At 37.4% G+C, this 15,786-nt stretch overlaps 1 protein-coding gene across 1 annotated transcript in view; it reads right to left on the bottom strand.

Moving 5' to 3' along the window:
- Positions 1-15,786, bottom strand: part of XRN2 (5'-3' exoribonuclease 2) — a 71,785-nt gene that overhangs the window by 14,662 nt on the left and 41,337 nt on the right. The window contains exons 23-27 of the mRNA XM_026700985.2: positions 15,679-15,758; positions 9,265-9,321; positions 4,657-4,725; positions 4,381-4,515; positions 2,491-2,630 (exon numbers count right to left, since the gene is read on the bottom strand). Coding sequence (XP_026556770.1) covers positions 2,491-2,630; positions 4,381-4,515; positions 4,657-4,725; positions 9,265-9,321; positions 15,679-15,758 — 481 coding nt within the window. The remainder of the gene's footprint in view (positions 1-2,490; positions 2,631-4,380; positions 4,516-4,656; positions 4,726-9,264; positions 9,322-15,678; positions 15,759-15,786) is intronic.

Here is a 15,786-nt window from a genome sequence, read left to right as displayed (position 1 = left end):
GCTAAGCACCACAGGTCAGGCTGAGTGGCCAAAAAGCAGACTGGCCGGAGTGTTGAGTTGAAGGAATCCTTTATCCCAGCTAAGCATCTGAATGTAGGCTCGGTTTGGCTTGGCTTAGCTTATTTATTGACTTCCTTCCCTGGGACAAAACACTGAGAACAACTTTTCAAGTCCTGGCATTTTTGTGTTCACCTCATTGTGTCGTATGGTGTCTCGATTCTGTCTCACTATGTTTCCTGTCACTTTATTTGGATTTGTTGCTTATTTATTGGATTCCCGGACTCAACCTCTGTCAAGGGTGTGATTGCATTTGTACTTGTTGCCTTAAGATCCTGGTAAAAAAAGGACTCTTTTCCTCTAAAAGTTCTACCTAAACTTTGCTATTGCTGGACTAAACAAAAATCCAGCTTGCTATCTTGTTGGTTAGCAGTCACTAGTGCCGACACAGAAAAGTCAGTTGCAGAGCATGACAAAAAACATGCATCTTGCAGTTTCAGTAGTCCAACCCAACTAGGCACTAATCTGAACCTGATCAGCATACTTTCCAGACATGTTTATCCCAAAACATGAAACTCAGACCTGAAGCAACAGAAAAATCTGGACAACTCTTACCCAAATCACAATCCCTTAGACCAGTGGTAGCTAACCTTTTTCGGCTCCCATGCCAAAAACTGTGCACGTGCTCGCATGCCAGCACCCAAAAAGCAATGCGTGCTGGCCCTCCTATGCCCCCTGTACATACACACATAATCCCCCTGCACGCACTGTGTGTCTCCCATGCATCCCCAGCCCCCTGCACATTTGCGTCAGATACCCAACAATCAGTTGTTGGGCGGTGGCGCGCACAGCGCAGTGGGGCTCTTCTGGGCGACCTCTCGTGTGCTGACAGAAGTGGCTCTGTGTGCCACTTCCGTTATGTGTACCATAGGTTCACCAACACAGCCTTAGCCCAACAATCAAGAAGTAAACAATACCTCAATCAAAGAACTACCAACACAGATAAATAAACTAATAGTTAATAACAGCCCAAACAAGGAACTGCCAAAAATACTCCCAGCAGCACTGACAGGGCAAGCCATTAATATACAAAAATAGGAGCAAACCCGACTACTTTTTAGTACTGATGATGTTACCTAGTTTGGTGATGAAATGTCTGCAATGAAACCACCACCACGTTCAGAGAGCACCAAGGACTTCACATTAGCTTACTTTGTATCATTCTATGATCTTTCTGTAAGTTTCCTTTCAAGATATCAACAACTATTAAGAATGAGTGGCCGGTACTGCTGCATCATCAAGTAGGATTAAATGTAAGGGCAATGTTCATGTTTAGAATAGAACCATTCTGGAACAATAATTTTGTAGCTCTTTTCCTGTCTTATGGAGACAAAATAAACTTCAGGAGGAGGACCTTGTTGTCCCCTGTTGCAGGGGTGGGATTCAAATTTTTTAACAACCGGTTCTGTGGGCATGACCTTTTTTTTTTTCCAGCAACACCCCCCCCCCATTTTTTTTGCCTCTTGGGCCTCAGGCAAGCCTCCGGGGGGGGGGGGTGCTCCCAGAAGCCTTCCCTGGGGCCTAGGGAGGCAAAAAATGAAGCATAGGAGGGGCGCACAGCTGATCATCAGAACAGCTGATTGTTGGGAGGGGAAAAAAACCTTAAAGAGTGACTGGGCGGGGGAGGATGCAGTCAGCAATGTTGGGCATGCACGTAAAAAGGACTGACTGGGTGGGGAGGGGAGGGGCAGGTGGAGAGGGACAGGGGCAGCCAGGGGCACAAATTGGCGGCTCTCCGAGCTGCGCAGAATCATAACAACCGGTTCTATAGAACTGGTCTGAACTGGTAGAATCCAACCCCTGCCCTATTGGTGCCTCCTTATCTCATACATATATTCCCGGGAACATAGTTTCTTCAGGGAACCACCAAATATGTAGAGACAATCTCTCTGAAATATTAAATACCCCAAACTTCAAACAGGCTAGGTTCATACCACAGCTACAATTAAAAAACTTCATTAATATTAAAGTAAACATGCTGAATGAATGTAACCAAATGAATTGGGTGAACAAAGCCAGATTTTTGTGAAAATTATTTCCCTATCAATAGGGAGAGATGTGTATGCCACCAGATCTATTTTCTGATAGCACCTGTAATATTTACTCAAAATTTGCTACGTGTCCACTGGCACAAAAAGGTGCAATTCCACTTCTAAAATTGGCTGGGTTTCATTACCAGCCTTATTTAAAATATGCAGTTGGAAAACATAAGATCTGTGGCCACATGTGAATTTATGCTTCAACTGAATGAGATAATTCTCAGATAAGCTTCTCATCCCTAACGGAAGAGAAGCTCTTCTGTGAATAAATGCCTTTAAATAGCTTAAAACAGATTCAAGAACAAAAACTTACTGTTATCTCTGTGACATCAGCAAAAATGTTTTATTCAACAAAGAAACTTGATAGACAAGGCAAATGGGAAAAAAAACTTACTTGACAGCAATTTGGGAATCTGATGCTGTGGTCTGCCTAGCAATGGTCTATACATGTTTCCTTGATTGTAAGCTCCAGGGGGACCAATATTACTGTATATTCCACTTCCTGATTGTCCTCTGTCCCTTGACATTGCATGCCTATAATATAGGGAAGAAAAACAAAAGGGAGTATTAATTTTCTAGGAAATAAATGAATCCAAAGGAAACTCATCTCCACATATTCCATGAAGTAGGTGGCTTGCATTTCAGACCAGCACAAACATACATTCCTAAAGCTCTGGATGTAGAAAAACAGAGATATTATGGACGTAGTAATATATTTGGTTTGAGTCATGTAGAACTGATGTACCGCTGGATTGGAGACAGGAAGATCCAGTCTACTTTTAACCATGAACTCTCACTGGATGATTTTTGGCCAGTCCTCCCTCTCAGTTCCTACCTCGTGGGTTTACTGTTGTTGGGATAAAATGAATAGAGACCCTGTGCCTTGAGCACAGGAAAGGCAGGATATAAATCTAATATGCATATGCATTAAGCATGTCCATCACTATGGGAAACCAATTTATATAAGCAGCTTTCTGCACATGACAATATATGCACACTGAATTAATAAAGTCTTCCTCTTCTAAAGTAACTGGAATGAAATAATAAGTAAGTACAGTATAATAATCCATATAAGATTATATATAACTCTTTACTTAGGGGAAAAAGAATGCATGATTCCATTTGTCCTAACAAATGAAAAAAGACTACAGAACACACTAAAGTCTAAACCTTGATTTAAGTTATTTTACTAACTTGTAAAAATAGAATGAAAGCTATTTCAAAGGAGAGTGAATTTTGGGGGAATGATTCATCACTCATTTGCTTCTTCTTTTGCCTTCAAGTTATCAATGATGGTTCTAAATCATGGTTCTTTTCATGGAACAGGTTCATATCATGCAAATAAACTATGCATGAACAGGTTCATATCACGCAAATAAGCTATGAACACATAATACAGTGTCATCTTGGAAGCATTTTGCCATTAATAGGGACTAAGTAAAATAAGTACATTAGAAATAAAAAGAGCCATATAACAAATTTCCTAGAAAACTAGCGAGTAGGGGCTTGCTTTTCACATATACACAAGCACCAAGCAGCCCAGTAAAAATCTTAGGAAACAAAAGAAAAAACAAGGCGAGAGCATAGTTAGTGCTAAAATACTTCTGATTTGAGAATACTTGGGGGGAGGGGATTCAGAGAACATGCTTATTTTTCAAAGATAAAATCTAAATGTTTTGTTTTGTATGAATATAAGAATCCTATTAGACCAAATTAAGGATCTATCTAGTCTATTCTAAACCAATAGTGGCTAAATCATGCTTATTAATAGACTTTTCTCCATGTAGTTTTTCCCATGATGGGTATTAAGAAGCATAGTTTTTCAATACTGAAGATTATATTACTAATTGTTATTGATATTCTTTCAGCCATGAAATTTGTTTAATTCCAGTATTGCAAATCATGGTAATGGCGAAATGTTCAGTATTGCAAGCTAACTCTGCCCATAGCCTGGAGTTTGATCCTGATATGCTCAAGGTTGACTCAGCCTTCCATCCTTCTGAGGTTGGTAAAATGAGGACCCAGTTTGTTGGGACAATATGCTGACATTATAAACTGCTCAGAGTGTGCTCTAAAGCAATATGGAACAGTATATAAGTCTCAGTGCTATTGCTATTGCTAAAATCATCCAAAATGATTGCTACAGCTACATCTTGTGGACTTATTTTTCACTAAAAATAACACAAACACCAAAAACATTCACAAGTTGAGGACTATCTATATGAGTAAATAAATGTAGATGAACAATACTAATTAAAAATCAGTAACGCTCATAACTACTTACCCTAATGTTCTGAATGCTGACTGGTCCAAGTGAACCTGCCTCCTATCACGATTAAAGCCAAGCTGTGGCTTCCAAGATTTGCCATCATTATTACTTTTCTCCCAGTCTCCTGGCTTCAGAACTGCTGCAGGTTTTCTGATTATTAAGAAAAAATTATTTAGTGTAATACATGTCTGGGCAACGGAAGAGACTGGCCCAAATTTCAGCATAGTATAGTTATCTACATTCTATTATATAGTAAATGGTTCAGAAATATTTTTAAAAAGAGATACTTACTTTGCCCCAGATAACACAACTGCCTTAAAAATAAAGTCTTCTTGGAATTGTGGATCTTTAAAGTTGATACTGGGAACAAAAAACAAAAACAAAAACTGAAACAATTGTGAAATTTTAATAAGACCTAGAGATCAACCCTGACTGCTCTTTAGAAGGCCAGATCCTGAAGATCTTTGGCCACCTCATGAGAAGGAAGGACTCACTGGAGAAGAGCCGAATGCTGGGAATGATTGAGGGCAATAAAAGAAGGCGATGACAGAGAATGAGGTGGCTGGATGGAGTCACTAAAGCAGTCGGCGTGAGCTTAAATGGACTCTGGGGAATGGTAGAGGACAGGAAGGCCTGGAGAAACGTTGTCCATGGGGTCATGATGAGTTGGACACAACTTCACAACTAACAACAAGAAGACCAATAATCCAGCTCTATGAACAGTTCTCACTATTCCTTTTCAAGATAAACATTTAACCAAATTAACCAGTCAGCAAACATTTAACCAGTCAAACTTACAAAGACAAAGGTGTTTCATCAATTTGGTTTGCTTGCTCCTTATTTTGTAAACAAATCCAAGATGTTTATCAGTGGACAACACCTCAACTAAGGTGTGTAAAATGCCATAAACTAGTATTTAAATAAATGATATAATTCCATGCAGATTTTTTCTGTGACTTTTCATTCAACTGCATGTAGAGAAACTTTACAGCACATAGTCTCACAGAGATTTTCTCATAAGATGCTACGTCAATCATACTGACAGACTCAGCAGATAAAGGTAAAGGTTCCCTCGCACATACGTGCTAGTTGTTTCTGGCTCTAGGGGGCGGTGCTAATTTCTATTTCAAAGCCGAAGAGCCAGCGCAGTCCGAAGATGCCTCCATTGTCATGTGGCCAGCATGACTAAATGCCGAAGGCGCAAGGAACGCTGTTACCTTCCCACCAAAGTGGTCCCTATTTTTCTGCTTGCATTTTTACATGCTTTTAAACTGCTAGGTTGGCAGAAGCTGGGACAAGTAACAGGAGCTCACTCCATTATGTGGTGCTAGGAATTCAAACTGCCAACCTTTCTGATTGACTAGCTCTGCGGATACAAGGATCCAAAATGAACCTATTTCTTAAGCTTATTTTCCCAAGAATTCTGACCTTCTGAAAACAAATGGGCTGATGAAATAAGAAAAATCTATTAGATTTCTTTTCAAGCAAAAATGTGAAAGGAAATATGCAGAAACACAAAAATATATAATTTAAGGAATCCACCAGGATCAATCTTAGAATATTTAGGTCAAGTATTGGTTCATAAAAATGCACACATTTTAAAAAAGTTAGGAGGGAAATGCCACCCTTTAAAAATGCCAATTTCTTGGCAAATTGAAGAGGAGTCAACAAATAGCAAGTAATCATATATGCATTCTTTGTGTGATCCAGAAATAACTTTGTTTTTTTTGGTAAAACATAGATTGAATATCCTTGTCACACAAGTCATTTTTTAATATTACCCTCTAAATGTGTCACAGTTTGGATATAGAATTTTCTATTTTCCCCACCCCCTCACCAAAAGCCTGAAAAAAATAAGGATGCTATAAAGAATAAGGTAAGTCCAAGAGAAGAAACTAATTCCCATCATAAAAAGTTATTGGGTGAGCATAATCAATAAGTTGGTTTATATTTTATGGATCTAACAATTTGAAATTAAGAATGACATCTTTGAGTCAAAAGATAAAAAGTCTCAAAATGTTAATTAGCTCTCTGATGCACACTCTCAAGCTAGATCCTCTCAAGCTAGATAACACATCTGTGGAAGATTGGTAACATATGCCTTTAAGCATATTTTAATAATTGCATGCTTCATTTAATATGCTTTTTTATTTGTTTGTATAACCTTATAATATATTCTGAATAAATAAAACAAATGGGTTTCTGTCTTTTTATTTACTAATCCTTCAAAGCACAGGATAAATGGGATACTATATTACCATATTTTTTCACACTATAAGACGCACCTGACCATAAGACACACCTAGATTTAGAGGAGGAAAATCAGGCAATGACAAAGACAACAGAGGTGGGGTTCAGCACTGTAAAAGGACCCTGCTGCCACAGCCAGTACTTTTTACTCCACAAGACAGACATTTCCACCCATTTTTTTTTTTGGGGGGGGGGGGAGAGAAGCGTGTCTTGTGGAACGAAAAATACAGTACATAGTCTATATTTTGGGGGATTGCAGGAAACTGCTATAACAGATGTGCCTACAGATTTATTGCAGCATTAGGGCAGATTATAAAAATGTACCAACATATGGCCTACACTAGCAGAAACATTGTTCAATTGATACAACAAATGTAAATACTATCCTATAACCCAGTGGTGGCTAACTTTTTGGGGCTCCTGTGCCAAAAATTGTGTGCGTGCTGGCTGCCAGCACCCAGAAGGCAATGCGCCCCCCCATGCCCCCTGCGCATCCCCCCCATACCCTTACCTGCACTGCCCCTCACAGCTGATTTTCAGCTAGTTTGAGGCCTTTTTCAGCCTCCCAGAGGCTTGAAAAAAGCCTCTGGAGGCTGAATAGACCCGTTTCATCACTTGGAAGCCTCTGCAGGCCTTAAACGAGCCGAAAATCAGCTGCGTGGCCTGCGCATGCACAGTGAGGTAAGTTTGCCTGTGACTTGCATGCCAGCAAAAATGGCTCTGCATGCCACCTGTGGCATGCGTGCCATAGCTTCGCCATCACGGCTATAACCAGTTCAGAATGGAAATTGGACTTAATTTATAGGGTCTTTTTGGTCACTTGAGGTTGTACCTGGCAGGAAAGGATTAACTCCTCTTCTTCTAGAGAAGATGGAACACTTATCACTACAACAATGTACAACTTAAAAGAAGTTTCAGGCGACTGAAATGTAAGAATAACGGTGGATGACAGGATGCTCTACCAAAGTGGGAACTACACAAACATATTATCTTTCTGTCTCCGTTCTCTATTCCAGCAGAATTATCATTAGAATAGTTTTTCTTCTGCTTATGATAAAGTCTACAGGAATGGCAAATTCCACAGCAAATTCCCTAGATTGGCAAAAAGAAAAGAAAAAAAGAAAGAAAAGAAAATGAGATTACAGAGGGCTGTGTAGCCACAAAATACTTTGGGGGAGAAGTACTGGTAATCCTCAATTTATGACCATGACTGAGTACAGAATTTTAGTTATAAGTTGTTGTGGTCGTAAATTGAATCACCATGTGACCAGATTCGAATGTAGGACCATGAACTGAGAAGCCATGGAATCTGTTGGGAGTTGGGAAATCATTTAGTACCCTGGTTGAGATGATTTGCTTTGTTCACCACTGTTCTGATTTAGAAGGACATGACAGCAAATGCAACATAGGGCAAGTACATATAAACAAGAATAAAAGGCAGCTTGAAGTATAGCTATTCTGACACATCTGAATGCATAAGAGGAACCCAGCTTCTAGTGTCTAATGTTCTTCATGAGAACAGCCTGTTAATAGCCTGATCCCTTGGCAATCTGATCCTGGCAGCCATTTTTCTTTCCACCAAAGGATTACTGCAGCAGGCAAGCAAAGACTAAGGTGTTATTTTGTCTGGATAAACTTTGTTTAAGACTTGCCATCTCAAAGAAGAAAGGAATTGTTTTCTTCCTATAGATTCAAGAAAACATTGTTTTCACAATTAAAATGGAAGGCACAATTCAGTCCCACAGTAAACAGACTTACTTTGACAAAAGGTAATAGAAAAATTGACCACATCATTCAGGAGCCAATAGTCTATTTCTACATGAGTCGCAAAATTGCATTTGTCTCCTGACACGAACTAAATAAGGCCAGAGAAGTAAATGATCTATGGATTACAATTAACAAACTCTTGTATAGATTCTCTTAGAATCATTCATGTTATTTCATCAGATTCACTAGTGTAGTCTTATGGGAAATACAGCAGGTAAATAAATATACAGCATGATTATGAAGTTCCTAGATGACAAGACAGAGATAGGCCTCTAATCACCGTCTGCTTATGAGACTAGCAAAGGAATTTTTGGAAATGAGATCATAATTACTGATGAACAGAAGGCAAATTATTTTCTAAGGCAGTGTTGGCAAATCTTGCAGGGGAACGCCAGAAACAGGAAGAGCAGTTTCCCAGTGCCCATGCACGCACTGGGGAACTGCTCTTCCGGATTCTGGAGAGCACATGTACGCTGGCCACCTGGTCTTCCGGTTTCTGTCACACCTGCATGCATGAAGCATGCCAGAAACCAAAAGCTCAGCTTTGCGGTACACACATGCGTCGGGGAGCTGTTGTTCCGGTTTCCAGAGCTCCCACACGTGCAAAAGACCAGCTGGCTGGTGTGCCGGAACATAGAGGAGCAATGGGCAACGGCTGACATGCCCAGAGAGATGGCTCTGCATGCCACTTCCGGCAAGTGTGCCATAGGTTCGCCATCACAGTTCTATGGTTTAACATTTCAATTGACTGTGAACCCAAAACATCAGAAGCCTGTACGGGGATCACCTCTTTATTTTATTTTCTACCTATCTGTGACACACTTAGATGATAAACCAGGATTGGTAAAGGATGGTACACTATAACCTGACTTTATAAATTACCTTATGGAAGAATTCTGTGTCAGATCACGCAGCAGCGGTACAGGAGATTGCACTGATCTAATGGTTAAGGGAAAAGGGAAAAGCTATTCATTTCAACATAAAAAACCCTCATGACTGTAGAACACAAATATAAATTGTCAATGGCCATAATCCAGAACATTTGCCTTTTGCGTAAAAGGACATTTAAGTGGTTAAGTAACCAACACGATATGTACAAATATTTTAACTTTCCTAAGATAAAATTCTCAGGCTGCATGGTTTTAAGTGTGTATTGCTACAGAAAGATTAAAAGCAGCAGCAATTTGCCTCAATTCAAGCAAGGAAAAGGAGGAAATTAATTTACTGATATTAATGTTTTAAAATGGCAATGTCAATATGTCATTTTAAGAAGAAACTAGTGCACAAAGTGTCAGTGTTCTAGAAAAACCCAACTCCAATTAAAAACTCTTAAGATAGGCAATAATCAATATTTATTTTTCACCCAGAACAGAAAAAGATACAATTTAATAAAAACAGAGCACTTAGTACCAGAGCTTCACATCAATTCAAATCAGCTATTTCTTCCTCTATTATTCTTTAGCATACTTAGTCCCATCTTCAAGCCTGGCTGCAAATAGTCTCATTTAGTGTATCTTTACTCTACAGTTAATGGCCAAAATTGTGGAAACCTTTTGGGAAAAGTGTATTTTTCAGGTTTGATGGCTAATAACACCATTTTTTTGGAGTAGTACCATAAAATTATATATCAATGAAAAGATAATTTAATCAAAAATGTAATGCAATGGGAAGGGGTTGAGCTCCCTGGCGTTAGCAGTCTCAGGAACGGACCTCTCCATTCCTGTGCTGGCTTCTCCCTGTTTGTGGGCTCCGAAAGGAGCCAAAGCCGCCTTGTAGCGGCGGCGAAGCTAAGGAGGGGCACTCTGAGAGATTGCAGGAGAGATCGCAACTCTCTTGCTAAACCCCAGGGCTTTTTTCCCTTTATGCCATGGCGAGGAGAAGAGGCAGTCTAAGATGGCTGCCATGAAGCTGGGACAGTCAATGATCATCTAAGCACAGTGCAGGAGCAGACATTGGTGAACAGTGTGTGAACTAGGTGAGAAGAATGCTTTCTATTAAAATTTTAACCCCAAAGAAATTCAGGGGAACTATCTACTTATTATTAACTGTTTATTAAATAGTGAACAAGCATATTGGAAAGTGATTAAACCAGAAGGAGAAGATTTAAAGAGAGAGGAAAAAAATTATTTATTCTTAAAAATACAGAAAATTGGACTCTCAAAGTGAGAAGATGTGATATTGAGAAGGAATTTTACAATGCTGGAACTATGGATTAAAAAATTAATTCTGCTTTTTCACTTGAATTATAATTTAAAACAATCAATAATAATTAAAATCAGACATCCCAGTAACAACATTGTGAAGTAGAGAGCACCATCTGCTCATGAGAGGAAAAATATACATGTCTGGGAATAACCATTTGAAGAACTGTGAAAATATTTATTGGATTACATTCATCTACCCTAAGATCACTGGAGACTTGAATATTTAAATAAGATCATTAATTAAAAGACCCCTGAATGTTATGTTATATGACTGAATGCATAAAAGTGATTTGAGGTTTGGATAACCCCCTGGTCTATTTAAATGGATCTGACTAATTATTTATGAGATATAAAGAATTGTGACTTGTATAAGTTCAGCTTTGAATAAATGATTCCTGGACTTTTGGCTAAAAGTAGCATCTACTAAAATAAAATAAGCAACACAAGGTGGAAATGAGTGGAATTTTAAATAAGATGGAGCTGATGTTCCAAAGCATTAAGGATTTTATACAGAAACAACATAAGGCAACTGTGGAATTATTTAATGGCATAGACCAAAAACTGGAAAATATTATACAAGGGACAACGAGCAAAGACCAGGATGTTCAGGAAAGGAAGGAATCAGCAGAAGTAATGGAGGAAAAAGCAGAACTGAGAAATCAGCGAAAAGAAGACAACAAGGAAGAGATATCATCAAAATTAATAATGATCAAGGAATTTAAACAGGAGGAAAATAATTTAAAAGACTTAAAAAGAGAAGGGGAGAAACAGGAAGATATTTTGGGAAAGGAGATAGGTGTTAGAACAGATAGCTTTAAAATTAGACAGTGGAAAAGGGTAGGGAGGGGAGAAAAACAGTCAGAATGCAGGTGTAGATAGAGTTTAAGATTCAAGAGAAGAATATGGGAGGCAAGTTAAAAAAAGGATAAGACTTAAGGTACTGATGAGGCCAAGAGATGATGGATAGAAAAAAGACACACACACACACCCGGAAAGATCCTTCAAGGACATATTTTAATAAAAACATGTGTATTAACATTAGAATTATATAGACTGGATAACTATTTTGTATGTACTGCGATAGGCACTAGGATAACATTTTAATACAAATTGATATGAAGAGTGAAATATGGGAATAATGAATAAGAACTAAACATTAATTGGAAAATTAGAGAATGAATTATGGTATTATTAACATTCCTAAATAATGATTAGCAGTGAAATAATAAAATTAAACAATGAGTAATTAGATAATGAAATACTATATTTTAATATAAGCATGTATATTAATAGTAGAATTATATGAATTGGATGAATGGGAGAAATATGACTAGATCTACTCTATATGTTTAAATGATATTGTGACTGGTATTAGAATCATATATTGAAACACTGAACAATGAAAGAAGGAAGGATGAAATTTTAATATATATAGATGTGAAGAGTTAAATAGGGGAAATATGAATAAAGCAAGTGAAAGATGGAAGACAGAGAAGAAATGTCTTTGAATACTACAATGACATGAATAAAAGTTAGAATAGAAATAGAAATAAGAGGAACAATATACATATTTTAATATAACAAGATATATGTAATAATAATGAGGTTTAGAAATTGAATGCGGTAGTATTAGATATGTTTAAACAATATGAAACAATGAAAATAAAATATAATAACAATGAGTAATAATACTCTGTTTATTTGTACTAGAATGTATGATACCCGGGTATCACATTGTTCGCGCATTGATATGTATAAGCAATATAAAAAAAACTTGATAAAAAAAGAATGCAATGCAACAAATGCAATGTATTTTATGAAAAGTTATAGCCAAATAATCAGAAAAAGGAAGCACAACTTGCTTAGGTTGATATCAGGTAGCTTTCCTTCTTCTGATTGTTGTCAATGAGCCAATCAGATCACAGTAGGATTCAGTTTCTGATGTCATGTATTGAAGCTGAGAGGAGGATATTTGTCAATGTGATCGCTGTCAAGTTGGTTGGGGTTTTTTTGTGTTCTTTCATTTAGTGAGCTTGTAAAATATAACAAAATTAAAGTAATGGTGCAAAGAGTTACTGGTCGCCCAGAAAGCGATGTAAAATAGTATTAAGTGAAGAAAGCTATAGTTATAAAGAAATTCGAAGAAAAATTGGTGGAAACTTAACTAAAGGTGGCATTTCTAAGTTTTTAAAGATGTATAAGGGAGACTCAGTCATTACAAAACCACACTGGTAAAGGCAGGAAACGGTGCACAACAGCAAGTGATAGAAGAATTAAGAGACTGTGCCTATGTGACGGAAGAAAATCATCTGGGTACATACAAGATGAAATGGCGCAATGCAATATGAAGTTGAGTGCAAGGACTGTTCAGCACAGACTGCAGGAAAATCTAAAATCTAGAATTCCACGAAAAAGCCACTTTTATCTCTCAAACAAAGGTTGAAAAGACTAAACTGGGCTAAAACATGTTACCTGGACAGAGGAACAATGGGACAGTGTTATTTGAATGATGAGCCCAAGATCTCCCTGTTTGGTAGGGATGGCATAAAATACGTAAGGAGAAGGATCTGAAAATATTTGCATCTTGATTGCATTACATGTAATGTGAAACACCTAGTCAGTGTTATGATCTGGAGTTGTATGACATCAAAAGGTGTTGGGAGAATTTGATTAATGGGAATACAAATGGCCAAAAATACATTAATGAAATACTTGAACCCAACTGAAGTCTTCCGCACACGATCTTTTCCAAGCATTTATATTTCAACAGGATTTAGCTCCGTCATGTTGCTGCTGTGTGCAAAAGGTGGTTTCAAGATAATCCTATTCCACTGCTGGAATGGTCTGGGAATAGCCCAGACCTTAACCCAATTGAAAATCTATGGAGCTGACTAAAAAAACTTTTTAGTCAGAAGCAACCCAGCAATAAAAACCCAGTTAACAGAAGGAATCGTTCAATCTTGGTTTCACATAACAGCTGCAAAACTCAAAGACTTGGTTTACGCCATGGGAAGACGTTGTAAGGTCGTAATTCATGCTAAAGGTTACCCAACTAAGTATTAACTGACATGATGATAATTTTTGTATATGTTGTTTTTTTCTGTGGAGATAATTTTTGTATATCTCATTTTTTCCATGTGTTTCACTTTTCTTCTTTAGAACTGCTATTCTAATAGCAAATCCTTCATAAAAGTTATTGCATTACATTCTTCATTAAATTATCTTTCCATTGATAATTTTATGGTCCTACTCCAAAAAAAGTGATGTTATTAGCCAACAAATCTCAAAAATACACTGTTCCCAAAAGGTTTCCACAATTTTGGCCACTACTGTATTTCCCATTAACCCTCTCAACAAATTTTCTATACCACACTTTCTCAATACATATTATAATCAATTTTCCTGTATTATGGCTTAATGACAGCTTTTTTCTATTTTATCTTTTGAATTTCCTGCTTTTTGTTTACAAATCACAGTGTTTACTATATACTATATACTCACTATTTTGTTCAGTAATTAATTTAATTCTTTATACTTCTTATGGTAATGTAAAGGTTATAGATGCTGGAAGGGGTTAAATTGTGTTAATCATACAACTTTTTGTTTACAAATCACAGTGTTTACTATATACTCACTATTTTGTTCAGGAATTAATTTAAGTCTTTATGATAATGTAAAGGTTATAGATGCTGGAAGGGGTTACATACAACCAATTTTAATAAAACATAAAAGAGAATGTATTTACAAGATATAACAAGATCCTTTACTCATAAATTATCTCTCTGCAAGTTTTTTAAATTACCTCTCTGCAAGTTTTTTTTTAAATTAATGCTTACATTTCAGCAAATTCTTCACAAGATTAGCTAACATTAGCCTCAAACCCATTTTGGGCTTTAACTATATAAATATATCTTTCTCTTGCATTTACATATCACCAGAATTGAAAGACTCCGGATGGTTTATAATATTAAAGCACCAAAACTTTAATTGGACAAAACAATGCATAATAAGGCAAAACTTTGTCAACAAAGATACCACAAATGAGCTAACCTACAAAATACAGGAACCTATTTCTTTCAAGGGAATGAAATTTAGGAAAGTTACGATTGCTTCAGTCTTACCAGACTGCTGCAGTCATATTTTTAATGTTCGATGACCATTTCCAGGCCACTCATCCACTCCCTCCCCACCCTTCTCAGCTGCAGCCATTACTAAGAAGAGAAGGGAGAGAGGAAGGAAGGAAGGGCTCTTGTCACCCACTCAGGCAGCAATTAGAGACTCATGTCAAACTTCCTATTACATTCTCAGGATAAATCCCAAACTTTCTGGGCCCATCAGTCTGATGGGAGAACTAATCAAATAAATCATCTTTCTCTATGAAAGGGGGCAGTACTACCAAGCCAGAAAGCAATCAGAAGGCACTCTTAACTACTGATGGTAAAATCCTTCATTCCCTCATCACATTTTATCTTGAAACAAAAATCAAGTCTAACATGCATTCCTTGATATGTGTCAAGTCTTCAAATAATTTGGATTAGGTTCATGATTGCCAAACTCTTGAGGTATCTGGACACTACATTGGTCCTAAGTAGACTGAAGTCCCAAAAAATAAGAGGATTCACTGCCAACTTGGAAACAAGACCAGTCCTATCAGTAACAGGCTTTTGGAAGATAGTTAAAGTAGGCTTTTGGCTGGTCAATATGATGTTGCCAAGGTTGTATTCTTATATTTACACTGCAATACGAATATTGCAACTGTTGCATAATTGTTGTGAACTGCCAAGAGTTTCAAGAGGTAGAGACAAAATAAGTAAGCAAGTAGGTAAGTAAATCCCTTAGTGATTTCCCACCATGGGATAGTATTTGGGATTTTGTGAGGGATGGTCTTTTACATCTTTATTTTACCAAATATAAATACTTGTTTCCAACTTTCACATCCACAGACGACCTTCCTCATTATTCTCCTTCTAATATGACTAGATTTTTTAAAATTCCTTGACAATGAATAAAACAAATCAGTTTTATCACATATGAAATAAATTAACCATGAGCAATTTGTCAGCAAATTAACTGCAGTATAAGCTGTACTTACTGGTCTGGAAGGATGGGATATTCATTCAAGGTAAGCTTTCCCTGTATTCCATGACACAGTTCTGGGGGTATATCTACTGGCTAATGAGGAGTAAGAAAATCCTGATTA

The sequence above is a fragment of the Pseudonaja textilis genome, chromosome 3 (assembly GCF_049901715.1).
Source record: "Pseudonaja textilis isolate UNSWEBS1 chromosome 3, rPseTex1.2, whole genome shotgun sequence".
NCBI lineage: Eukaryota > Metazoa > Chordata > Lepidosauria > Squamata > Elapidae > Pseudonaja > Pseudonaja textilis.
Note: the sequence above shows the minus strand (reverse complement) of the source record. Positions and strands in the feature narration are given on the sequence as shown.